Raw genomic sequence first — 26,260 nt, 5'->3', positions numbered from 1 at the left:
CACTCTGGAGACATGACAGCACAGTTAAGTGATTTGAACAAAGACATCGTCTTAATTACTGCGTAAAACATGTAAACATTAAGTCATTCAATTCAATCATTTTGACATGAGTTAATAACAATAAAGACTTCATTCCATGTTGAAATAACCAAAATGGTCAAAGTGTGTGTTTTCCTTCACAGGGCAGGCCTTCACTTAGTTCCAGCTGGGAGGCAGCTACAGTGTCTACAAAACATCAGGAGGATACTGCAGCAGCCCGGTTGGCCTTCAACCTACCCAAATTCTCTCACACTACACTGCTCGTCTGCACCCTGCACTGCTTACTGGTGGCTGCTTGATGATTTAAGACATTGGTTAACACTGGTTAACACTGGTTCTTGCATCGTGCCTGCGAGTGGCTCAGGCCCATCCTACGTCCAGCCAGAGCAGCAAGTGAGAGTGTAAGTGAAATGGACAGCAGATACTGTCCACTATGCTCTGCTACTGCCAATCGGCTCGCTGCTCCCTCACTATGAGGGAGGCCCAGCTACCACTCAACAAAATCACAACTGTTTTGTCTTGGCTTCACAATGCTGGAACAAGCTCAATGACATCAGGGCAACAGACACTGTACACATCTTCCATCACACACTGAAAACTCATCAGTTTAGATTACACCTTGGTCCATTAAAGGAAAGCTTTCTTCAACTGTACTTGCATGATTCTTGCAAATTTTGCATTGCATCTTATGGTTGAATGCACTTATTGTAAGACCCTTTGGATCAAAGTGTCTAAAAGATAGATAAATGTAATGTACAAAACACTCCACCTCATTAATACACGTAAAAATGCAAATGCTAAATCTCAAAGAAATGCATTAAGCCCCAACAGTTTGTGCAATAATTCCCTGCTTTATGTTTATCTATATAAATTGACAGTGCAAATCTATGTAATGTGCTTCAAGGCAATCTGTACAATGTGCTACAAAGAATGAAAAGAACCTTAATTTCAGTGTCACCCATTTGTTTTTGTTTTTATTTGTACATCTTCAAGAATCACCCAGGTCCACTGGATATTTATTTTAATCTTAATGTGAAAAAACCTCAGATTATGTTCAAATCCATTCAATTTTCATCCAACTATGAGACTGTGACTATGGTTAAGTTCATGAAAAGATTGTGGTTGATTATGGTCATGAAAAAGAAATAATTGTTATGGTATGGTCAGGTTTAGGCAACTAAAACACTTTTCACACAAAGTTTGTGGTTATGATTAATAAAAAGGCAAATGTTAATTGCAGGCCTGTGATGGGACACTGTCTCCTCTTGTGCTACACGCCCAACCACATCCTAACTTTCTTCCTTGCTACAGAAAGGACAAACTTCCTGTGTTGGCACTGGACATTAATTGGGAGGTGTAGAAACACAATATATCCTATACATACACTGTGGGCCATACAGGGATACACACAGCCATCTGACTGTCACAGTGAAGCACTTCTGCCTTCATGCTGTCTTACATTATATAAAACCCTCATATTCTGCTCTGAATTGTCTGTTGCAGATGTTTTCGTGACAAAGTTACTGTGGAAGATGAAATATTGCGTATTGCCGTTTGGAGATGCCTACTGCAGGAGGTAATAAATGAGTTAAAGATGTTGCTTTCGTTGACAGCAAGCTCTTAATTAAAGCAGTGTGGGATAATGAGAGTTCACCTCCTCTCAAGCATGCACTGCACTAAACTCAGCTGACACAACAGAAAATTCACATGCAACCTTAGACCTGGGGGACAAATTACTCTGGCACCGGCCAGGCAGGGACTGTGCAGGAAGGCAAGCAGCAAATCAATACAGTTTTATAGACCTGAATCATGCCTAAATGTTCCTTCTTAGCTCTGCTACTGTCATTCATCTTTCTGTATTATGGCTGTACAGGAGAGAGGCGACACTCCCACACATTCAGACTGCTGTGATTGAGATGACTATGTTTTCCCTCTCCATTAGTTGATGGGGAGTCTCTATTCTGACTTTTGGATCTTGTTTTATAGTTTATAGAGTCCATTTCACATCGATCTGTACCGGTTCAGGTTATAAATGTAAAAGACAAAAAGTGCCTGATGCAAAGTTTGTGCAACAGGACTGTTTTGGATTCCAGCTTAACCAAACTCATGGCTGCCATCTACGGGCCCAACTGGTAACTGATAAGAGTTTTGAGCAGCAGCACTGTTCCCCCTGTATTCTCCATCCTGCCTGTGACATAAAGTAGTTAAAATTGGCCCCACCTTTACCAGCTGCAACATTAAAGTGATTCTTACACATTAATGCATCCATAATTATAATTCAATTTTATGATATACCTTATTCTGAAATGGGTGATTCTGCATAATGAGTACTGTCACTTCGGTAGTTAATACATTTTTGCTTCTAATACTTTGTAAGACAGTATTTCTACACTGCTGTATTGGTACTTTTACTTAAAGCAGCAACAAGGAACTTTAATTGTGTTGATTGTGGTGGCCCCTGTGGACAAAGGCAGGAGTTTCTACAGTCACTGATTTCAAGGGGAATCTGAAAGAATCTGACACCTTGGCAGACACGAATAATAATAATAATAATAATAATAATAATACGAATAATTATATAGAAACAGACAATCTTTTCAATGATAGTCTTGTGTTAAAAGCTCCTTGCAGGTTTAAGTAAAGGATCTGAGTATTTCTTCCACAGCTGCCAAGAAATGAACACATGCATCTATATTCTGAAGGGCAGTGTCACCTTGATTCTTACCTTCGTATTGTTAGTGTCATTGATCAGACTGTTAGTGTCATTGATCAGATTAAATTAAATCAACCAAGCACGCAGTATGTATATTTAAAAAGCACTTGTTTATGATAATAAAATTGGCTCCTGAGGTGAGTATTAACCAGTGTGAGCAGTCATGAACACACATAGAGGGAGGCCCTTAGAAATCCCTGTGGCGCCTCTTGTGTACGCAATGACCGCTCAACCAGTGCATTCCTGCAGCAAACTGTACTGTAGGGCTGCCCATGTTAACACAAGTTCCAACACAATGACAACAGAATCTAAAGGGACATTCCCACACTTTAAGCCTCTAACAGGAGAAATCGTATATCTGCCAGCCGTTATCAATAGTTTCAAATGAGACTTTCAGCCTGGAGGTGTCTTCAGTGTCCCAGTGTGACCGCTCTCTCTGCCTCTGCCAGTAACACACAACCTGACCTTCATTTTACCTACTCTGACTCAGCATTTGCTGCTGCCTAATGTTAAGTGATTATGCTGCTGGTGACGCCCGGTGGGTGTGAGAGGCATTTGTCAAGGATCAGTCCAACATCCTCTTAACCACAATTTAAAAGCCTAAGAAGCCTGAGGCCATAAATGCCAACTATCTGGACTCACTCATCAGAAGCTAATTGATTTCTTTAATGGGTAAAAGTTAATGATGAGCAGTAGGTATTCCACTATATGTTTATTGTGAAGCACAAAGTCCCATTTAAGTGAATCCTCCGATCAATACGTCTATTTATGTTGTAACACATTTTTGTTTTGTTTGGTTTTTTTGCAGTTTTTGCTGTCAAAACTCAAATGTAAAGAAGGGGTAGTCGATTCACCTGAAAATAAGAATTGTTGTGTTTTTATTACCTTTTCACAGACGCCGTAGGTCGCCTTCCATGGAGTTCTTACTGTACACACTTCATCGTCAAATACAGACATGAGCAGTGTCCAGTTGTTTTAAATCTGCAACTTCACTGCTAGATGCAATTAAATCCTACACATTTAAATAAAAAAAATATGGGTGCTTTAAAAGTTATTTATTTAGCTCTTTTTCGCTTTTTCAACTCAGTTTCAAGGATAAAAAGGCAAAGTGGAAATTTCAAAAAAAGTTGTAAAAACTTGAGCTGTAGGTGAAGTACAGAAACATTAGATGGACTCACCTGAATCCTGTCTTGAATGGAAGCATAAGAAATGTAGTATTTTTTACCACAGTCCCTGAAACCTTACATGGAATCGTTCTCCTCAACATTTGACATGATCTAATACATTACACCTTCAGTTTACCTTACAAAACCTTCTGTTCTTGCTTATAATTAGATTTGGTTCATGTCAGGAGGAGAGGGTCATTTTCAGCTATGAAGACTGAATATGTGATACAGGAAGTAAGGTTAATATTTGAGGGTCGGGTTACAGTGACTCAGGCTGCAGTGTATGAAATGGATCTGTTTTAAGGAAACTGAAGTCATCAATAGGTTTCACATTTTCTGTATTGTGTGGCAGCATTGAGTCTGTCACTGCTGCACAGATTCTGTGAGGAACTCAAGTTGAGTTTTATTTTTAGGGATGGAAAGTTATACTATTCAAAACAAGGAACAAGGATTTCTTTCGCCATGCTGGCTGCTTTCAGGAGGGTGGTCGGTTGGTCCACCACTTTGATCCAGACTGAAAGATCTCAATAACTATTGGATAGATGGTCCCCAGATGAATCCTCAGGACTTTGGTGATTCCCTGATGTTTCCTCTAGTGCCAACACAAGGGCCACATTTAGGGTTTTGAGTGAAATGCCTTAACAACTACTGGACATGTTGCTATGCAGTTTGATACTGCTCCTCAGGATGAATTGTAATAACAACAATAATAATCATAATAACAATCAGGTAAAAATCTGAATGTGTCTAATACTTTGGTTTATAAAAACTAAGCGGCAAAATGTCCCATCAGTCTCAGTTGTACTTTATGTTTAGTGTTCAACTAAAATGGGGAAAATGACAAACATCAGGATTGTCATATGTTAGCATGTTGCTCTAAATTTCACTCTGCCTAAGTATAGCATCACAGAGCTAGTAGGATAGTTGCAGTAAATGTTACTCTATGTGACCTTTTTTAGGAGTAATATACACGTTTAGTGCTCCAGTGAGTGCCTCAAAATAAACTACAGCGGCCATGATAATGATACTGAAGGGACATGTCACCTATTGCAAAAGTGTCTAACTAATGTGTTTTTAATATTTTTTGACAACAGAGCTCAATGACACAGAGGAATACGATATATCAGGCTGTAGCTACACAGTCAATACTAGAATCAATTCATTGTTGTTAAAATTTTGGTGTTTTCAATATGGATCATATAGAATATCACAGGCCTTGTGCTTTAAAACAGATAATCAATATTTTTATCATAGCAATGTATCAAATGACACTTTGAGAACAAGGTGAGAATTGTCACCTGAATCTGCAGCTCCAAAACTCCAACAGACACAGTCAACAAACATTTAGTAGCCAAACAGCTAGATATCTCCCTCAGCAGTTGGTAGAGACCAAAAACATTTGCTACAAGAGAGTTAATATTGGACTTACATTGGCCAGGTGGACAGAAACACAGCACATGAATGTTGACGTTGCGCCATAACTGCTGGACGTGTAAATAAGCAGCTGTTTCACTTATAAGGTGATAATAGGCGACGCTGTGTTCATAACTTGTTTCTGCTGACCCCAAGTGACCAAATAAAATCAGTTACTGCAGTCTAAAGACCACAAATTATATTCATGCATACAGTGGCTTCTCCAAAATGAGAAAAACAAAGATTATTTTTCCCTCAAAAGCTCAATGAGTGATAACTTCCTCTGACTAAAACTATTTTAGTCATAATATCCATTCCAGTTGTTACTTATGTTTACAAAATAGCAAGCATGACAAGTAGAGGACAGTGCAGTTTGTTTTGAAAAGTTGACCAAAACCAACTGTGAGATAATGTCTAAACCCAGAGACACACTTTCTGCACACAGCTGCAACTCCCTCGCCAGGGTAAACACAGCCTAACCAGACTGCAGTGACCTCTGTCCCCGCTGGTGTCTTGGTTTGGTTGAGATGCACTCCCTTATTATAACACATAAGTCTCCCTCCTCCTATATAATTACTGACTCGCTCCTGGCAAATAGCTGTTTAATGACATCTCAAATTTTGGAAAGAAAAAAAAAAGCTCTAAACTTCTATTTTGAGATTTACATTCCACTTAATAATACTGAAGGGGGGGGTGGACATTTTTGTGAGTAAAGTTGGTCTGACTGGAGCCAGACGCAGGGGCCAGACAGTTTTATTGCATTGTGGGATTACTAGCTGGCTGAAATGAAAGTGTATCGTCACGGCTACCAGACCCCCTGATCCTCACGGCTGCCGAAGGGCCAATGCATGACCTCTAAAGGTAACACAGCCCGGGGAGATTCTTATACAAGAACAAACACGTATTTCAGCCAAAATAAGAATGCCCCGTGACATTCGTTCTGATATCTCCACAGGAGACACCCGGACATTCAGCTAATTAGGAAAGAAAAGAACCCTGGCTGTGCAGGATAATGTGAAATTCAAATCAGGTGAGATATTGTTTAGTTCCAATAAAACGCTCCTAATAAAACGGGTCTAATAATACATATTAATAACAAATACACAAAATGCCAAAATAACACAGAAATTGTTATGTGTTGTTTATTAAACCTTTACTTAACCTGGATATCTCTTGGGAAACTCTATTTACAAGACAGACGTTTCTAAAATGGCAGGCTACACATAGTCACACAAAAAAAATTATAAAATTCACATGAGGAAAAATTAGACAGGACCTGAGAGTCATGAAAATGAGAAGTTGGGTTATTCAACACAGTAACACTGCTTGTTGTTTAAATGCCTGATATGTATCTGTCAAGGAAGTACTCAGATTTATTATTTAAGAAACAATATCACGCAGTCAAAATAAATACATCACGTAAACCCTCTGCACTGAAAACAGTAAAAGTACATAAGCAAACTTACTTTGAATATCAAGTAAAAGTACTAAGTGCTGGAAAGCATTCAGTACTGTATATGATATTATTGGATAAATATTATCAGTGATACTGTTGTGAAAGTTGAGCTAATGTAAATTTATTGAGGTAGTTAAGTCTATTGTGATGCAGAATATTTTATAGACAGGTTATAGATAAACAGACATATTTGTATCTATAATAAAGTAGTAGCTGTCAAATAAATTTAGTGGAGTAAAAAGTACAATAATTCCCTCTCAAATGTATTTCAGTAGAAATATATAATAGCATCAAGTAAAATACAAGTACCTCAAAACTGTATCTAAGCACAGTACTTGATTAAATGTACTTAGTTATATTTTATCAATGCCAATATGGAGGCAGAGTTTCCAGATTAACTATAATTTGTAAAGTATGTAGAGTAAGTTCAGAACAGACTATGGAGACACTGAAGATTATCATAATGTATGACAGCTGTTGGAAACAAGATAAATCATTTGGATGAAAACATACATATGAATCTCTCTTACTATCTTACTGAAGGGCTTCCAGTTAAGACATTATATCGACGAGTTTGTGCCATTAAAATAAATACACAGAGATTAATGGTAGACCAGATCAAGTTTGTGCAATAGCAGGACTGTAAAGAGGTTTTTAGATATACTGAAGTCATGAGCCTAGCCTTTCCAACACATACCGGATCCCTCAGATATTTTGAAACTCTAAAATGTTTTAATTATTTGGATTTGACATTTTCTCAGTTAATTATTTATTTATATTTTATTTGAATGCTTCAGTTACATATATACGGACACAATATGGTCCACAAGCTGATGTTCATTAAATGTTAAATCCTTTATTCATTCACTTTTTTCAACTTTTAAATTATTGTGTATAAAAATACTAGAACCAATTGTGTTATTTTTTACTTTACTTGTAGCATGTAATTACCTTGGTTACTAAAAAACCCAAATTCCTAGTGAAATACAGAGCACATGTTCATGAGCTGAACATGTGCTCTGTATTCAATACTGAGTACGATGCAAGGTATATTAGCTTTAGTATGAAGATACTTTTTCCTATTCAATTCCACCTGTTTGTAATGTTAAGTAGCTTTTGCACTGAACCAGTGTGATTCCTATAAATGTGTATAGGCTTTATTTCTGTGCAATTGTTTTTGAATTCTGTTTGAATTTGGTATTGTTTGGTTCAAGCAAGGGAGTTGAGTGTATCATCTGCATAGAAATTAACCTTCAGCTCAATGTTTTTAAATTGTTTATAAAAACAGAAAACAGAACAGGTACTATTAGAACTTTGTTACACCTTTTGTGATCCTCATGACCTTGGACATGATATTACGTTGACACTTTGTGTTCTGTCTGAAAGATGATACCCAGTACCTAAAATGGGCCAGTACTGACCAGTACTGATAATTTTTGTCCCCATGAGTACCCTTACTTCTTATTGAGTACTGCCACCTCTGTTAAGAATGGCCGTACCCACCACTGAGGTATTTTTTTCCAAGGTTTATGCAATAAACAATCTACACATAACTACTTTGATGCTTTGATGCCCCAATCCCCCCTAGCAAGTTCAGTTTTTGGACCTCAGTAAAACCCTGCATACAGCAACGCTGACGAGGTATTCCTAAACGCCTGTGTAAGTGTGTCTCCATATAAACACCTAGCTAACTTAACGCTAAGAAAACAGCACTGAAAATGTCCTTGTTAAAAAAGATGAAAATCACCAAAAGAATTAGGGTTATGGTTGTGCTGAATTAGGCTAGTAGCACCTTTTTTAGAACCAATTCAGGCACTGATGATACCATTTTGGCTTATTTGCTTTAATTAAATATGATATTGCTCATATTTTCCACCGCTGAAGCAGTAAAGGCACGTCTGAAGCCTGACATCTCAGGAGGAAGTAAAGAGCAAAGGTCAGCATGTATATCCTTATTCTCATTCACTCCATCACACCTTCTAACTAATGGAACTGGAGCTTCTCCCCACCTCTGATCCTTTTCCAAGTAACCGACCCCTCCCCCCTCCATCTGAACTGCAAGCATTAACATGTGATTGGTCAGCGGGGAGTAACCTGCGATCATTACTGCCAATAAACCCGAGTGTGCATGAAAGTTCAATCTGACAGGAGGGATAAAAGGTGGAAAAAAACTGTAATTTGTTGGAAATCCACCTCATCCCGATACCAAGTGGAGAACAGGATGAGGGCTTAGCTGCTTTTATCTAACAATCCAGAAATGAAATGAAATTTAATAAACCTTTTACTTTCCCTCCTGTTGGCAGAAACAGTGGAAATGTTCTGTTTTTGTCTTCAGTCTTCAGTCTTCTCTCCTTCCTCTGAAGCCGCGGGAGCAGCAGCCTCCGACTCCTGACCGTCGCAGCATGAGCACAGTGCTGGCCAGTGTTAAGTCTCAGTAATTAAGACTTCACGCTGTTCGACTTTAAAAGCTCCTGAATGGGCCTCCCGCAGCCGACCGACCCTCCTTGTTTAAAGTAATTTATTCGATTTGACATGAGTTGTGCTTCACCTCATCCTCGCCTCTCTCGTAACACACGCCTGTGTTATGGTGGAACAATGGAGTTCCTCTCCTCTTTTTGTCTCTATTTGCTTTTGTCGTCCCTGCTTCTGTATATAAAGTGGCAGTGTTTAATTAAGTCAAAAGTGCCTCCGTTACAGATGTGGTCATAGACGATTAGGAAGTCAAGTGGTCAATCAGGAATCTATTGTAAGAAGAGAAAAGTCTAAAACAAAGAGAGGAAATGGTAGATGAATACCATTTACAATTTACATGCACTGATATTGGAGAACGATGGTGATTGTAGTTTTTCAGTCCATTATACTCTTGATAACACTTAATTAATTCTGTTTGTTTAGGTTGTGTGATTCATTAAAATAATTGTAAAGAATAACATCTGTACACTGACCCCAAACCACAACTTTATTAAAATAAATTGTTAGGTCAACATGTGTAAATATCCTCACGCCTATATATCAATAGGCTTAGGGACAGATTAACCCCACCATGGGGCCCGGTGAAAAAATAAGCTGTGGGTCCTTGTTGACCCTCTGTTTCTCCAACTCTCTGTGCCCTGTGTATGTATTAGTTAGAAATTAGTTTGTGGTAACATGATTAAACTTAAATTTAGGAATATGCCCTACAGAGGTCAGAAGTACAGCAACACTTGTGGTATTAAGAACAACTTCTTGTGAGACCAGTGAGTTTCAGTCACCGGCACGCTCATCATACAAAGAACATCTAAATAAGATGTATGGGACAAAAATGTAAAAGTTACACATAAATATTAACTAATGAGGTAAATGTCCTTGATAAACACAAGATAATGAGAAAAAAGGCTTTTAAATTACATTTTGACTCAGGGTCCTTCTACAATGTGCCTCCAGATTACAGGAGAATGCACCTGTCACCTATAAGCGCCTGAAACTTCTTGTGTTGACATTGACATTGTGGTTTTCATGCTGAATGCATGTTTAACGGTGTCCCCATGACAGATGTAAATAACCATCACGCCCATCCAGGGTGATAAGCATGTAAAAAAAAAAACTGTTCAAATTGTGTACAATGGAAACTCAATTTAGAAGTACATTCATCTCAAAGAGAAGGAGTGCAAAAACATGAATAAATGAAATACATCAAAGGTCAAGTAGAGGGTAACATTTATGCCCTCCATGGAGACTCTCATGTTGAACCATCATGTTTCTACAGTAGCCCAGAACAGACAAACACTGGCTGTAGTTTCTCCCTCGTGCTTGGAATGGGAGGGTAACACAAGGGAGTTGCAATCTGCAACTCCACCACTAGATGCCACTAAATCCTACACAAGGATCCTACAACTGTAAGCTACATGAAACATTATGGCACACATCGCAAAGATGTAGATGTAAGGAGACATTTCATTTAACCTTTACAATGGACATCAAGAGGATTATTAATGCGTTCTTACAGTGCTTCTTTGTCATGTATATATATATTTTTTTCTTTTCGTGTAGCATACCACAGTTAATGAGAGAGGCAACACTTAAAAATGTATTATCTCGGGGGGGAGATGTCCACCAAAGATGTAAGTGGAGTCTGTGTTTGAAAAGATAAAAGAAGGGGGGAAAAAACCCATTTGTTCTTAAAGAAAAACAAGCAGCATAACAGAGAAAATGGGCTAATATGTTAACAAGAGTCATGAAATTAACAAGGTTGTAATGATGTAGGCCTCTATCTGCTTTAGATATGTGAATGCTCTGTCTGCCCCTGCAGTAAATCAGAGCTATAAATCAGATATGTTAAGGCTGTGCTGATGTTGTTGTAACAAAAAAGCACATGTCCTGACTGTAAGCCCGAGCCTGGGTGATACATCATCCAGCCGAACAGCTGAGCGTGACAGGCTCATCTGTCCCAGTCAGGAAAGGTCTCCCTGTTAGATAAAAGACTGAAGAGGAAGGCTGGAAAATAAAGGCAGCAAACACAAATCAGAGTTAAACAGATGATAAAACAATATAAAACCCAAACTAGCTGACTGATTCATAATAAGCTGAGCTTGCAGAGGTCTAATGTGAGGTGATGTTTTATGACCACTCATCTGCTCCAAGGACTTGGAACTAACAACAGCCTCCGGTGGTGGTCTTCTGGCTGCTGAGCTCTGACACTGAGGCAGGCAGCAGTCACATGACGGATGCAGTTACGTGCACAGATGCACACAGTTGGTGGTGGCAGAGCGGACAGTGGACGGCCGGTCCGGCTGTCAGACTGCATACACACGACCAGGTCCAACTGTTCACAGGAGGCACGAGGAGGGAGTGGTGTGGTCAGTCAGATGAGATGCTGCTTCTTGGGGCCTCGTAGGAGTCGTCGACTGACAGACACAGGCAGGTGAAGGAAACAGAGCTTTAACACTAAAAATAACAACGGCAGCCGCAGAGAACAGCAGACATGCAGACAGACAGATAGACAGACAGACAGACATACAGAAGGCTCTGAAAGATAGATGGTTGAATTCTTATGTCAATTTGAAGTCTTTTTTAGCCGTGCTAGCAGCGCGGCAATGGTTAGTTGGTCCACCGCTTTGGTTCAGACTGAAATATCTGAACAACAATTGGATGGATTGCCATGAAATTTTGTACATACATTCATGGTCCCCAGAAGATTAATACTGCTGACTTTGGTGAGCTTCTGACTTTTCCTCAAGTGCCTCTGAGGGGTTGACAGCTCTAGTTCAAAGTCAAATATCTTAGCAATAACAATTAGATGGATGTTCAAGATCCTTGGGGATCACCAACAACTTAATTCCCTGACTTTTCCTCCAGAGCCACCAGCTGGTCAAAACCTTTGCAAAGAAATAACAAAATCTTCTTCATGAATCCTTATTATTATTTTGTGATCCCATGACTTTTCGTCCAGCACCACCAGCAGGTTGACATTTCTATTTTCTATTGACAACTACTGGAGGGATTGTTCTGAAAATTTGATACAAATATTCATTGTTCCCAGAGGATGAAGTATGAAGGATGTCCAAGTACAGACTCACAGAACTGCTAGCATGGCTGCAAAGGCAAACTTCCTACAGGCACCTGACATATTCTTCCAGCATACATGTATATTAAGTTGCAGATCAAGTCCAGTCCTCGCTGCATTTACATCTGCTCCATTCAATTGTGTGTTGTTGTTTCCTTTTTTATACCCTGCGGACATTTCCCAGGGAACATTGCATTGTTTTGCAGGGATTAAAATTCACTGAAGATTATATCTGCTCCAGCACTGCAGAACAATGCAGGGGGATGTAGGGGTCTCCCTGTCACAGCCCAGTAAGATGGCTGCCCACCCATTCTGATCAGAGCCTGTGGCATGCCATGAGCCCAATTAGAGGCTGATCCATAAGAAAAACTTAGTCTCTTATGTAAAACCATATAACTGTCTGCCCCTTGCCCTCCAACATGTGCATGTTTTTGTCTTTAGATGTGCGTGTGGGTGGCAGAGATGGTCGCTCTGCCAAAAGGAAGAATGATCCTATGGATATTTTCTTACCAAATCTGTATGTTTATATCTTATTTATTAGGCCCTAGAGAAAACCACTCTATCATCCCAGTTTAATTTCATATTGTGCAATAAGATATGCTTCTCTCAGTACTTTTCTTTAAACCGTCTCTGGAAAACTTTCTGAGTCAGCAGAGAGAAACGCAGGCTCACAGTGTTTCAGAGCAGCAAGCTTTTCCACGGTGGCAGAGTGAGCTGGGAACACAGCACACAGGATCTGATCTGTGAATGGCCCTCAGTGCAGCCTAGAGTAACAATGCGGCTCATCGATGAAAACCTTCATTGTCTTTGCTCTCGGTCTCAGAGGAGTTGCTGCACAAAGGGAGTTTTGTCACGGCGCCCAACCTCTCGTCTTTGTCGGAAGTGCACATCTATACAAGTCAGAATTTACTGCCTAAAGGTGATACGTGTAGGCGGGTTTATAAAAATGTCATTATTTAGATAGGAGCTGTTTCTCTATTTTGCTACTGTGAGATTTTACACCATAAAAAAGAAGATTCTTTACTTTCTGTCTGTGATGGTAAAAACAAAAAAAAACCTACATGAAGGGTTTCAGAGATCACCACTGCAGCACAAAGCAGACTGCCTGCATTTGACTGTCATGTTGGTGATATACTGCATCGTTTAAATGCTCCATTATACATTACAATGAAAACCTACACTTGTGGCTTGTACATCACAAAAGGCAGAGTGAAACAGTAGCAGTCTGCAAACAGACAGATCGGAGGCCACATGTTTCTTTTGGGTTTTTTTCCACAAACCTTGAAAGAAGAAATTGAAGGTTTACTTGTCTATTTGTTTTTGTTTGTATCTTTTGGACTTTGTATTTTATTAGGGACAATGGTTGTTCAAAATGCTTCTTTATTTACTTTACTAGCACATTTGTTTAGGGTGGCCTTTGTTTAGGAAAATATATATAGCATATTAAGTATTTAAGAACAAAGAAAGAAAAACCAACAAGGCCGGATAAAAAAAACATCTGTTGACAGAACAATTTAAATGCAAGGTCCTTTTAGTACTGTTTGATGGTATAACACAATGTTCTGCAGCAGATGGAGCATTCACAGTTTTCATTATGAAATGAAATTTTTTAAAAGCACTTTAAGGTTCGAAATCCTTAAACCTGCAATAACTGACAAGCTGTAAACACATCATCATGTCAATGTCAACCTTTTTAAGTTCACATGGTTAACTTGTTAACAAAAAGTTGCAAAGTTACCTACCCAGCAACATTATCACTCATTTGGAGTCGTGTTTGTGTCAGTCCAATAATAATTAAGTCCAATAGTTGCTCTCCTTTTAGCTCTGTTTTTGGTCTCCACCAACTCCTGAGGTAGAAATCTGCCTCTTTAGCAGCTACATGCTCCACTGTGTTCACCAGCTTGTTGCTAATTGTGTCTGCTGTTTGATGCTGAGCAGGTAGTGCACAGTCAGCTTTTAAAGCTTTTTTTTCTGTGAAAGATGTTAAGCCATAAAAAAACAAAACAATGAGCTGAAAGACACTATAAAGGATGATAAAGCTGAGAGGAACTGCAGAGTCAGGTGATAATTCTCTGTGGGTTCGTCACTATGAGCCTTTCACATTAGTAATTTGACTCATTGTTAACGTCCAAATATTGATATAGCAGCTTTATGTTGATGTTTCAATCCCAAAATAATACTAATAAAAATGCTTCTCAATATTCTGTCGGATAAAAGGACAACACTAACTGCTCATGACCGAATCTGACCGGAGATTTAACATTTTTTCCCCGGTGCTCGCCACCACTGTCTCGGCCACAGGTGGCTGCTGCCCTGAAGCCTCACACACTTCACACCGAGACGAGGGCCAGCGAGACCGCAGGCCATGTGACAACATTTTTGTTGTAACTGCTCCGCACTCTCCCACCCGCTACAGCATTTCATTATTTCCAAACCCATGAGCTCAAACAATTTGTCTGTTCAGCTCAGTCAGCTGTGGCCTTTGATGTGAGCTCCCCGGTGCTGCGTTCGTGTTCATTAGCTAACAATCAGTGTTTTTGCAGTGGAGGAGGAGGTGGAGGAGGAGGAGGAGGAGGAGGAGGACGGTAGGAGCACAAAACAAAAGTGGCCACCTCTCTTTTCTTCAGTCTGAATTAATAAATCAAGAAAGGTAACAAAAGAAAACAACACTGCTGATACACTGGCAGGAAGAAGGAAAAAAACAGGCATTTTTACAAGAATAGTTTCTAAAGGTTAAAGTTTGATGCTCTCCACTGCAGCTTCTTTGGGTGGGGTCTTTAAGAATGTTTTAAGACCCGCTGCTGTTTTACGAGGGAACAAAACCAAACACATTTGCTGACGGATTCATTAAGTGTGAAAAAATGCCCCTCGCAGCCATCTGCCAAAAACTTAAGAAAGGAAAAAGGAGAAGTAACCCAAGCCCACCAACACAGCATTATTTACCCACACTGCCTGCACAAACATGCAGATGGTAGCAGTGATGGATTAGGCCGGGGTTATCCCAGTCAGGCAACACAGTGATAATAGAGTGAGTGCTTTTGGGCTGGGGCGACGTGGACGCTGAAGTGATGAAAGTGAAGTCCAAGAAGGGAGATTTCTGTCCAACATGCCACAGAGGATTAAGTATCTGGTTTCTCCTCCAGGTCTTAATCTGGACCAGAGGGGACGATTGTCACTTTGCTAAACAACACATATTGATAGTGCTTGTGTCACCTCCAAAGCCAGGTTAACGCTGGGGATTAAACACAGGCACTTAGAGTGGGAGGACCTGGATTAGGGGGTTCCATTCTAAATTCCTTTGTAAATGTTTTGAGGGCATAATTTAAGTGTGATAAGTTGACAATATTTAAGGAGGCAAATCTCACTCTCGGAGAACTGATGGGTGACAGGAGGGAGCTGTGGGTGGTCAGCGACCGGCCCGGTCGATGCAGGTGTGACATTAAAACGCGACGGCCTCACTCGCTTCACTCTGTGAACCGGTGATGAAGAGGGTGCTGAGTTAGACAGGATGGAGAGTTGTGTGAAATGGGTCAGTTAGTTACTATCACAGGTGTGGACAGTGCGAGAGGATGAAGGTGACAAAGACTGATGGCCACCGGCCTAAAAGATAGAAACACCTTTACCTTGTATGGGAGAGAGCTCGCAGTGTAAATATTTGCAGCTCTGCAAGTTGCCATATGTAATCTTAAAAACCTATTTAAAGAAACTGGTGGTTTTCTGATTAACTGGTTAAACATTTCGTTCTTGTCAAAAAAAAATTCCAGATCTGATGGTGTCGTATTTAGTTTGCTTCTTTTGTCTGTGCAGCAGCCCCAAACCCCAAAGATATTAAAATTAAAATGAGATAAAAAAGGAAAAAAGCAACAAATGCTCATATTTAAGAGGCTGGAACCACTAAAACACCCTCATGGATTATGTAGATTCTTTCAGAAAGCAGCTAAAGAAATACCTTTTTAGACCTATGTGCACCACATTTGCATTTTCAGTATTTATTGTCTTTTAATTGTTTCATTTTTATTGTATTATGTATTGAGCCTTTTTATGTTGTACATTGCAAAGCCCTTTGTGACTTATGTCTGTGAAAAGCAATATATATATATATATATACACACACACATTTTACTTACTGATATTTTTGAAGACTTAAGCTTCAGCCCATGATACACTGTGTATGTTTAAGTAAGAAAGAATGAAAATGATGAGATTGATTCCTTTATTTACCCTGTGGTGAAAGACAGAAGATGGAGTTTAATTAAAGCAATTAAATGAACAATTAATAAAAAACAGATGAGACTCTACTGATCACCAGGGGCCAATTCAAACTGGAAACTAAAAGAGAAAAACATGCAAACGGCATACTGCTGACAGGTCAAATAAAGAAAGCAAAATAAAAGATCTATCACATCACTTTATATATATGAAGAGTGCAGTTTGTCGATCAGTTGATCAATATTAGTTGAAATAACAAGTGTGTGGTTAAGAGGTAATCCATGTTAACAGCAACGTTCGACCGCAGACCTCTGGCTCTCTGCTGCCATCCAAAAAAGGCGAAATGCAAACAGTCCTAACACACTTTTCCTCCAGAGCTTTCAGCCACATCTCGTGGGCTTCATCATCAGATGGAATTTGCTTTTTGGTTGTCATGGAGATCCTGACCTTAGCATGGTAACAGTTGGTTATCAGCAGTGGTTAGTGCGGCTGAAAGCTCTTGAAGAAGCGTAGCAAGTGGAATTTTCTCACCGCGGTTCCTGGAGCTTTCGATTGCACCACATCACCTTCCTCAGTTTGCCCAGTTTCCATGTGAATTACTTTGTTTCTGATCACTTTTTAAGGACTTCTTGTCGGTTTTTGGTTCATACTGGTGAGTGAAAGTCCACTCCTGACCTCGGAAAACAGCAAATGACAAAACCATCCCACCTCAAGATCCATTAAATAGCTGTCCTTCAGTTTTTCAGCAGACCTGAGGAAGACTGTGTGATACGCTATGACATTTAAACACTCACAAATCCACGACAACTGGGAACAACTAACTAAAAATCATGCTATTCATCAAATTGGCGTTACCTGCAGGGGTACTGCACTATTTAGTAAATTGCTTTAGTAATTTTGTCCTCCCCTGTGTCTATTGGTAAAGCTCTAGATGGATGTGGGCAATCCAAATACTATATTCACACAGTATTCATCTAAAAAAGCTGATGCGAGTTAAAGAACTTAATAAAGGGAAATAAAAAAGCTCCTCTCTGAAAGCAGAATCCCAGGACACATTTGAGTGCAATAATGATGGACTTTTATTGCAAACAAAGGAACAAAATACAATCTACCGCATTTTCATCTCTGATTCCTGCGAGACATCAATCATTCAAAGAACAACATACAAAATAATTGGTCAGAAACTCTCCAGAACAAATATAAAATGCAGTGAAAACAGCATCGCTCTCTATGTTATCATGAGACAAGAGCTCCTCGAACACTCGTAAGATAAACTAATACTCTGTGAAAATTACAGACCTCATACAAAAAATAAGATTTTTTTTTCAATAATAATAAAAAAAAACAGCCAGCATATTTACAGGACAATAATATTTTCTATGAATCTGGCTTGCCTAAATTCCCAGTGAAACTTTACTTATTACAATTTTCTCAGTAACCAACTTGTTACATGTGTCCTTTCAAAGTGTATAAGGCAATGACAATCAACCTTTTGTCTAATCTGATGTTTCAATAACAGCAAATCTTAAATATCCAGATGGAAGACATAATAATGGACCAGTCAGTCCTCCTCTTTAATGATATTAATACCCTTTATATCAATGCTTTCAGTAATTGTCATTTTTCAAAGTTTCTGTGCATTGCTCTGCCCATCTAAGGCACCAACTATTCAGTAGGGGAGTCCAGAACAAACTGTACATGAACACATAAATCAAACGGCTAATCCTACGCTAACCTATCAGCATTATGTACATGTAAATAAACACTGGTGATGAGAAATAATGAACCTAGTAGGTAGCAAATAACTTAATTTACATGCAAAGTGAGTGGTGAGTGACCAAAGCTGAACTTTACAAAAACATTCATCACTTCAGCTCATTTTGCTTTTGTCAAACAGTCTTTAGAGATGAAGCAGAAACAAAAAAAAAAAAAAGATAATTTTTGGAGCAGAGACAGCAGTTTGCATTGAGCAACTTTACCAAATAAGAAACAAGTTGACAGCAATGAATCAGATGTTTAAAAGAAAAAGATGTGCGTGCATGCAGACACGGATGTGGTATATATCACCGAGTTCGAGCACTTCACTTGCCAAGTGCGATGAGAAAGAAACAGTTGATTAAAAAGCTCCCGGTTTGAGGCGAGGACCGCTCTTTGAATGTGGGCTGCAGTGGCAGATGTGTGGCGGCTGGGTGCGTGTGTACGACGATGAGAGTGAGAGCGACATTAAAGTAGTTTATTCTCAGACATCTAAACCTTCGACCAAAGCCCTGGCATGAGAAAGTGAGGGTGGAGAAGGGTTAAACAAAAAAAAGAGAGAGAAACTGTCCACCCACAATCTATAAAACCCCAATAAAAAAAAAAAAATCCAACCCCCAGTCCTGAACCGACTGTTACACACATATATGGTTCCTTCTTCTAGCAACAAACACCCTGATTGACTACACGGGGATCTTTCCAAAAAGGGGTACGCTTTCCCTTTCATGTGAGGCTTTGCAGAGGCCTCTTTGATCCATGTATCATTCCCGAGGAAACGAAAAAAAAATAAAAAAAGAAGCACTAAGTGGAAAAGTGTAAGGTCAAATCAAGCAGTGAGAGATGAGATCACTGATGATGTCAACTCTTTTGTTTCAACTTAAAGTCACTGGGTTTGTTGTTTGTAGGAAAAATATATATCCCTTGGGGAGCCATTACACAGACAGCTCTAACCTAGATGGTTCTTAAACCGATTTTTTCACTCATGGATTAAATTTCTACTTTCCATGATCGCTGTATATCCTAGAGGAGCTGCTGAGGAGCCAAACCCCAACATTATAGCCTGTTCTGCGCTCAGCAGTGATGTCAGTCGCTCACAGTGTTTCCAACTCTTCTGTGAGCTATTCGCGCAATCATACTTCAAACACATACAAACTGAAGCTGAGGGATCACTTTATTACCGCTCCCTTCTCTGAGCTCTTTGACCTCTTTTTCAACAAGCATTCTGCTTATTTACCATCATGAATCACGACCGTAGAGTGGCAAGCGGGAGCAGTGAAAGTGCCGGTGGTTCATGGAGCCACATCACGTCAGATGATGACAGCTGTGATAGTCACATCTGGTATTTATAACGCATTACTTTGATCCCACGTTTTAAAATAAAAAATTATAATGACCAATTGGTGTTAGTCGTGCAGACAGAAATCAGAGGATACAGAGGAGGGAAAATGGAAAAGACAGCAATGCAGCCTGTTATCATGGCTAAGTGGAGAAGGCCAAGGCCTGGTTGGCTTCCTTTGATGTGTACTGACAACTGTAATAACAGAGTTGTGCTTTTTCACTGCAAGAAAATGACTGGATTAACACTTTCAATAATGATAATAGTGTGTTTGGTTAAAGTAATAATCCTTAAGATTTTTATGAAGTCAATAAACCCATTTTCGATAGCATATAAGGTCGACAATAGTCATTTAAATTATTCACATTCAGTATATCTTTATAGATTTTAATGGGAATGGCGGAGTCTGCGATTCCCACACTAGAATCTGATTGCCTTCCTGAACAGGGATTCAAATTAAACAATGCATGTATGTACTCCAGCGCATTTTATCTTGATATCAGGCTCACTGTTTACTGTTAGCATTCTTTTACACTGTGTCAGAGCTGTATTACGTTACTGCTAATGCAAACCGAATGTTTCCCACTGCCGCTGTTTCACGTTAAAAGCATTCAACTGGCGAGACACGGGTTGGCTTTTATTGTGAAGCACCCGCAAAAAAATATAAAGTATTTGTCACTGTGGTTAGTGTAGATGGCCAGTTATGGAGCAAGAAGGAGCAGCAATCAATGAGCTGTTCGGAGGTGCAGGTGACAGGCAGCACACCTCCAACACCTCCAACTCCACAGTAAGCTAACCAGCTTTACTGTACCCTGCTGTTGTGTGAAAAACGACTCATGCCGCGTGCCGCATTAATCAGATCGTGGTCACAATTATTACTGACTGACTTCTTTATTCGCCAGTTTTTATGGTTGCACTGTACACAGATAGACCAGTTGCTCCACTTGTATTTCTAACATAAAAGCTGTTGAAGGAGAGTTTGCTGCAGTATTAAGCCACATCAACCAGGACTGAAATCTTAAGGATAACAACTGTAGGAACAGAGATATCTGTAAAGCTGAACTGAAGCTGAAAGTAGAAGTACTTCCACAGGGAGAGAGTTGTCATCTCATCTTTACTCTCAGATCACAGGCTTTTCATTTCATGAATAATTTACAGATGATACTTAAAGTTTGCAAAAACCACTGAAGAACTCAACCAGAGGTTTACAAGGGGCAGTGTTTTTTTGTAATGTACTACTGTCAGCCAGCTTGCTTTTCCCTCAGTACAATGTCTGTGTAATTCTCCCTTTTTAAAATCCCGTGACTGACTTTCCCTTTAGCTTGATGATATATTTTGTTTTGTTTTAAAAAAATCATGCAATACCATTTGCTTTAAATACTGATTGCAGCCATGATAAACACTTCACCTGTATGAAAACGCTGTGCAATCAAGAGACCATTTTTTCAAAATGCCACAGAAGTTGTGAGGTTTTATGGGAGCAGAACTCAGCCAGTCAGGGATATAAATACTTTACTAACAAGGGTCTGAACACCTGACCTGTGACCTTTGTTAAAGACAGGTGCAAACACAAACAAGCACAATACAAAACCTCATTCACATCAGTTGAAACTTCACTGTAAGCCAAAGCCCCTTAAGCCTACATAGAAAATACCGGTGAGGCATTCCAGCTTATTTGTAGCTCCTCGAAATGCTACAAAAGTGTATTACAATCCACATACACGTCCTTAAGGTTAAGTGGTTACAATCAAGGCAGAGCAGTATTGTTCAGAGAGCTCACTGTGAAACTGAGCTGAGATTGTATTCCTCCTTTAACTGAAATGACACACCCTTTAATGATATTTATATCTGTCATTTGTTAAATTATTCTCAGTCAGTCATTTGTCCATTTTTTGTTTTTTTTTGCTCCTTTTCTCAAACATACCACTCCCTGCGTGAGATCACAGATCCGTCCATGTGGGACACATAGTCGCTGTCTGTACCATTGTCATAACAGTCCTCCGGCAGGTAGGGGGAGCCGTTGTTCACTATGGGGCTGTGCACAGGAGGCCCGCAGGGGTGCATGTTTTGGGTGTTGTAGTGATCTGGGTAGTAGTTTCCCTCCTTGAGACCCCTGTGGCCATCCCCCCTGTCAGCCCAGTCATCCCTATCCTTGCGTTCAGGGGTGTAGTCGGGGTAAATTATGTCTCCCCCCAGTTTGGGTTTCAGCTCCTGGCTGCCTTTGCTCGTCTTGTCTCCGTAGACCTCCTGCAGCTCATGCGGCTGCAGGACGTCCAGCTGAGACTCCTTCTGCATGTCGGAGGGTCCCAGGTACTGTTTGGTGTAGTAGTCTCCTCTGAAGGTCCGGCGCTGTCGCATGAAGCAGGCTCCACCGAGGATCAGCAGGAGAATCAGGAATAAAACTCCACCTACAGCACCGCCAACTATAGTACCCAGGCTGCTGTCGGGTAAGGAGGCCAGCGTTGGGGAGGTGAACAGGGTCCCCTTCTTGTCAGTGCCGGTTCTAGAGGTGTCGTGGAAGAGGGATGCAGTGGTGCTGGGGGCCGCCGTGGTGGGGGGAGGATCTGCAGAGCGAACATATGATGAAAAGATTTAAACAGAGAGGAAGGACGGCAGATGGAGTGAGGAGTCATAAAAAAAAAAGAAAACGGAGAAAGACTGCACTTTATGTTCTGTAACGACTGACGAAGCAAGTGTGAATGGTTTTTAGATTCATTTATAACAACACTGTGCAGTATTGGAGCAGAGACATGACTCTCTTGAGACTAAAGAATCTGTTGAAAGCTGTGCTGTAGAGCAAAAAGGGGGAAATAAGAGGGGCAGAAAGAGGTTAAGTGCTAAATGTCACTGTGTGCGTGCATGAGAGGAAGACAGAGAGGGATCGGAGGACGGAGGACATGCACTCATGAGCATCTGAGTGAGCGTGATTGGCTCTCCCTTCTTTCTTTCTAAACCCTGCTGTGGGGAAGTCATGTGAGAAGATGAAGCGCTGTGTGATCGATGTGGTTCCTGCATCTGACGTTTTCCTCCGGCGGCCAGCGTTCGTGATAGCAGCCAGAGCCAGAGAGAAAAAGGGCTGTGCGGAGCTCAAGGTCAGGATAAGTGTCTCCATTTTGACCTCCAGCCTCTGGGGCTAAGAGCAGCCTGATACCACTAGTCGATCTCTGCACAGGCAAATCAAAGGCCTGACTACAAAGCAATATGACTCGCACTAATAGAGGTCTGCATCACCAGGAGGTATTTAGGCACTAGTTATCAAAACCGGATTCCCTGTAGAGCTTATAATGATTTCCACAATTTGTGTAACTGAGTAAGAATCTAATTACCTGCAATTATACACCGTGTGTGAGCCTGAAGGATCAGGGGTAAAGTAAAAGCATGAGAGAGGATAATGGGGACAGATCAAGGTCAGTGAACTGATATACAGGCAATCGCCTCCTTCGTCAGTCATCAATCCCACCCTGCAGCGCGACATTTTAACCTCATGTAGGTTATGAGCATCTGCAACCATGTAGCTGATCATCTGAGTGACGCGGAGCCAAAAACCACAAGGCTGCACAGACAACTGGGAATGTGAAACAGCTACACCACGCAGGCACAGAGGGGGAGGGAATATAGCTGAGCTCAACCTGGCTATCTCCACAGGGGAGGGAAGTGAGAGGCCGCATGCCCAAGTCTCAATATTTGACAAGAGAAGCAAGATAATTGCTCAGTGTAAGTCCGTTGTGGACAGGATGTCAGCTGTGCTTTCGTTTGGAGCAGGACTCCAAACCAGGCCTGTACACAGATGGAGCCTGACAGCCTTTTTTTGGGGCTTCTCCAGCTCTTTCCTCTCGACAGTGAGAAACGAAAAGGATTGTGTGTGTGTGTGAGTGGAGTACGTGTCCAAAAGCAGCAGTTGCTTTGTTTGGAAAAGGATTAAAAAGGAGCAGAGGAGAAGTGAAAATAAAAAGAGATGCAGAGTTCTCAGGATCCACACCCTGACTTTACAATGATGAACTCATGTTGCAAACTGTGGATAGAAAGAGGAAGCAGACGGGAGTTTGGTATCCTGTGAGTTTTCTGACAAGGATTTATGTCAATGACTGAACGGCATTTAACGAATCCAAATGTAGGGAATCCCCTTTCAATGATTCAGGGAAGTCCCGTCTCTGGCTATTAGTTTTAGTCTGAGAAGTGCTGAGGTAAACTAAACACTAAACGAAAGTAAACGGAACAGCTTTAAGACTACAATATACTGTTGAATAACAAACTTCGAGGAGTACACAAATATACTTCTGTGTACTTCAAATCTGTGAACACAATTCATTATGTCCCGCTGTGAAACCTGATCTTAAACAAAACAAAGAAAAAGGTTACATGGGTGCTTACTTTGCTGAACCAGCAGGGGTAAACACCCTCTTCCTTATCTGAGAAATCTAATGTTGCCAAAACCACAACAGTGGAAATGTTTGGTACTGATACTCTTTATCTGCGCTCCGTGCTCCTCTGTTGCCAGGAATGTGTGAAAGTGGATCTGGGCAGGGACATTTATATGGAGGCTTAGCTCTGCTAGAAGTGTTGAACTGAGGGGCTGATCTTACTGAGAGGGTAATCTTACATCAGAAAGGCACCATGAATGTTAAAAAGGCACAGACTCCACCTCTTCTTGTTAATGTATTCAAGTAAGCAGATGGTTAAAAAAAACATCCAATAGCACTTCAAGAAACTGAGTGAAAAATTTAAAACGTACCTTGTACCCAGAGGTTTACATCTTGACTGTGGGAACCGATGTCGTTTTTCACGTCACAGCGGTATACTCCAGAGTCATTGCGCTCCAATGGGCGGGTGAAAGCAAAGCTATTGTTTGAGATCTCAACACCCTCAGGCATCAATCCATCCAACCTGTGCAAAAACAAAATGTTACATAAATCTCAGGGTGTACAGTACATCATACACAGACCTGCATCCACAGACACAAAGTTCATACATTATGTTATTACTGAGACATAAGTATAATTGAAAAACCTCTCCACGACTTGCAGTGGCGTCACTGTTCTGCCGGTTGTGTTGACTTGTAGGCCTGTTGCAACAATTATATGATCACATGACTGCGATAATTTAAGCTGACTGCACTTCCATCAGTCGAGGGGAAAAGCTTTCTACATGAACACAAGCTTTCAACGTCAGGGCAAAAAAAAAAAAGAGAAAGAAAGAAAGAAAGAAAAAAAAAGGAAAATAAAGAGCTTGGCTGTCTAGACTTTACTGGTACTGTCAGCTCAAATGAGACCATATTTCTTGTTTTCAAAGCAAGATGATGACAAAGAGCTGCCAATAGGCCAGTGTTGTTCTGATGCATGAACCAGTTGGAATCTTTTATTTATAGCAGGGAGTCTTCCCGATGGGTGCAGCAGTGCATTCGACAGCTCCAGTGTCCGGGCTCCAAAGTTATGCTAGTGGTAATTTATAGACTGACGCTTCTTCACTTCTGTGCTTAATATAAGTTTGTTTAAACCAAATTTAGAGCTGTACAACTAGAACAAACAGCAGCTGATCTGTCATGTAGTATTTGCTATAACATTAGTTTCTCAACAAACATGTTACTTTTGTTTGTTGATCAACAAAACAAGGATGTGAAACAAAAATGACAACTCATCATCACTCATTTAAGCAAGTGTTGCCAAAATTTGTTGTTGCAGCCAACAAAGTGCTACATACCAGAGTTAAATTCAGTTTCATTGAGTGTGTGTGAGATTTAACTTGAACGCATGATGAACTATTGATGAAACTGTCCAGGCTTAAGAGAACAAACACTGGTGTTTATGCCTGGCCTCCATTATTTACATTCTACAATGGCTTTGTCAATGGTCCAGATCATGTTATGTAACTTAACATTAGCTGCTGACAATCTGAAGACAAATACCAAAAGTTTTTTCAAAGTTTAACTACTGACTGCAGTCCAACACTACTGAGGGCTGCAAAATATAAAACAGTTGTGTCCCTTGAATTGAACCGCATTATTGCATTTCTCCCCCCTCTAGGACTTTTTTACTCCACGTTCGAGTGTGGCCGTTTGGAACTGCTGTAAACACGTTTGTCTACCGATGTAGTTGGATGTCCTGTTGTATGGTACGTTCTAGTTATTTTCTAGCATAACGCGACCCTCTGAAGAACACTATTATCTACTGAGACCTTGGAAAACATGTGACTGTGTATTTCCGATGTCACTTCAGTAGAGTGAGGTTTTTAGTTTCCAGCAATAAGCCACTATTAGAGAAACTGCATCTTAATGCACTTATTCAATTGTTTTCAGCATTAAGTCATAGAGGTTCCCCTGCTTACACCAGAGTATGAATGTATGTGTTTGTATTTTGTTTGTGCTTATTACAGATGCAGTGTTATGAGAGTGGATGTAGCAATCTCCAAAAACTACAGACGTCACTGGAAATCATGGATTGGGATCATAACATTATTGCAACACCTATCCTCAGGATGAAGTTTTTCCACAGGAAGGCAGTTTTCAGGGATACTGACCTGGTCCATGTGAACTGACTGGCAGGTGGGTTGGCTTTGGCACCACAGGTGAACTTCACATTCTCTTGACCCACGTGCCAATTTTTGTCAACTCCTATTATCGATACCACTGGTGCAA

General features: G+C 40.3%; 1 protein-coding gene and 1 long non-coding RNA gene across 3 annotated transcripts in view; one reads left to right on the top strand and one right to left on the bottom strand.

Annotated features, from left to right (window-relative positions):
* Positions 1-10: 10 nt before the first annotated feature.
* Positions 11-26,147, top strand: LOC127362221 (uncharacterized). The gene is made up of 4 exons (XR_007884398.1): positions 11-440; positions 1,543-1,615; positions 25,650-25,737; positions 25,999-26,147. It is a non-coding gene; the product is annotated as an uncharacterized LOC127362221 (long non-coding RNA).
* The window catches only part of nectin3a (nectin cell adhesion molecule 3a), a 32,032-nt gene continuing 23,371 nt past the window's right edge, over positions 17,600-26,260 (bottom strand). For both annotated transcript variants that reach the window (XM_051397683.1, XM_051397684.1), the window contains exons 4-6: positions 26,143-26,260; positions 24,362-24,513; positions 17,600-22,193 (exon numbers count right to left, since the gene is read on the bottom strand). In XM_051397683.1, the coding sequence (XP_051253643.1) occupies positions 21,544-22,193; positions 24,362-24,513; positions 26,143-26,260 (920 nt within the window). In that variant the 3' untranslated portion in view covers positions 17,600-21,543. The remainder of the gene's footprint in view (positions 22,194-24,361; positions 24,514-26,142) is intronic.

This window comes from Dicentrarchus labrax, unplaced genomic scaffold, assembly GCF_905237075.1.
Source record: "Dicentrarchus labrax unplaced genomic scaffold, dlabrax2021, whole genome shotgun sequence".
Lineage (NCBI taxonomy): Eukaryota > Metazoa > Chordata > Actinopteri > Moronidae > Dicentrarchus > Dicentrarchus labrax.
Note: the sequence above shows the minus strand (reverse complement) of the source record. Positions and strands in the feature narration are given on the sequence as shown.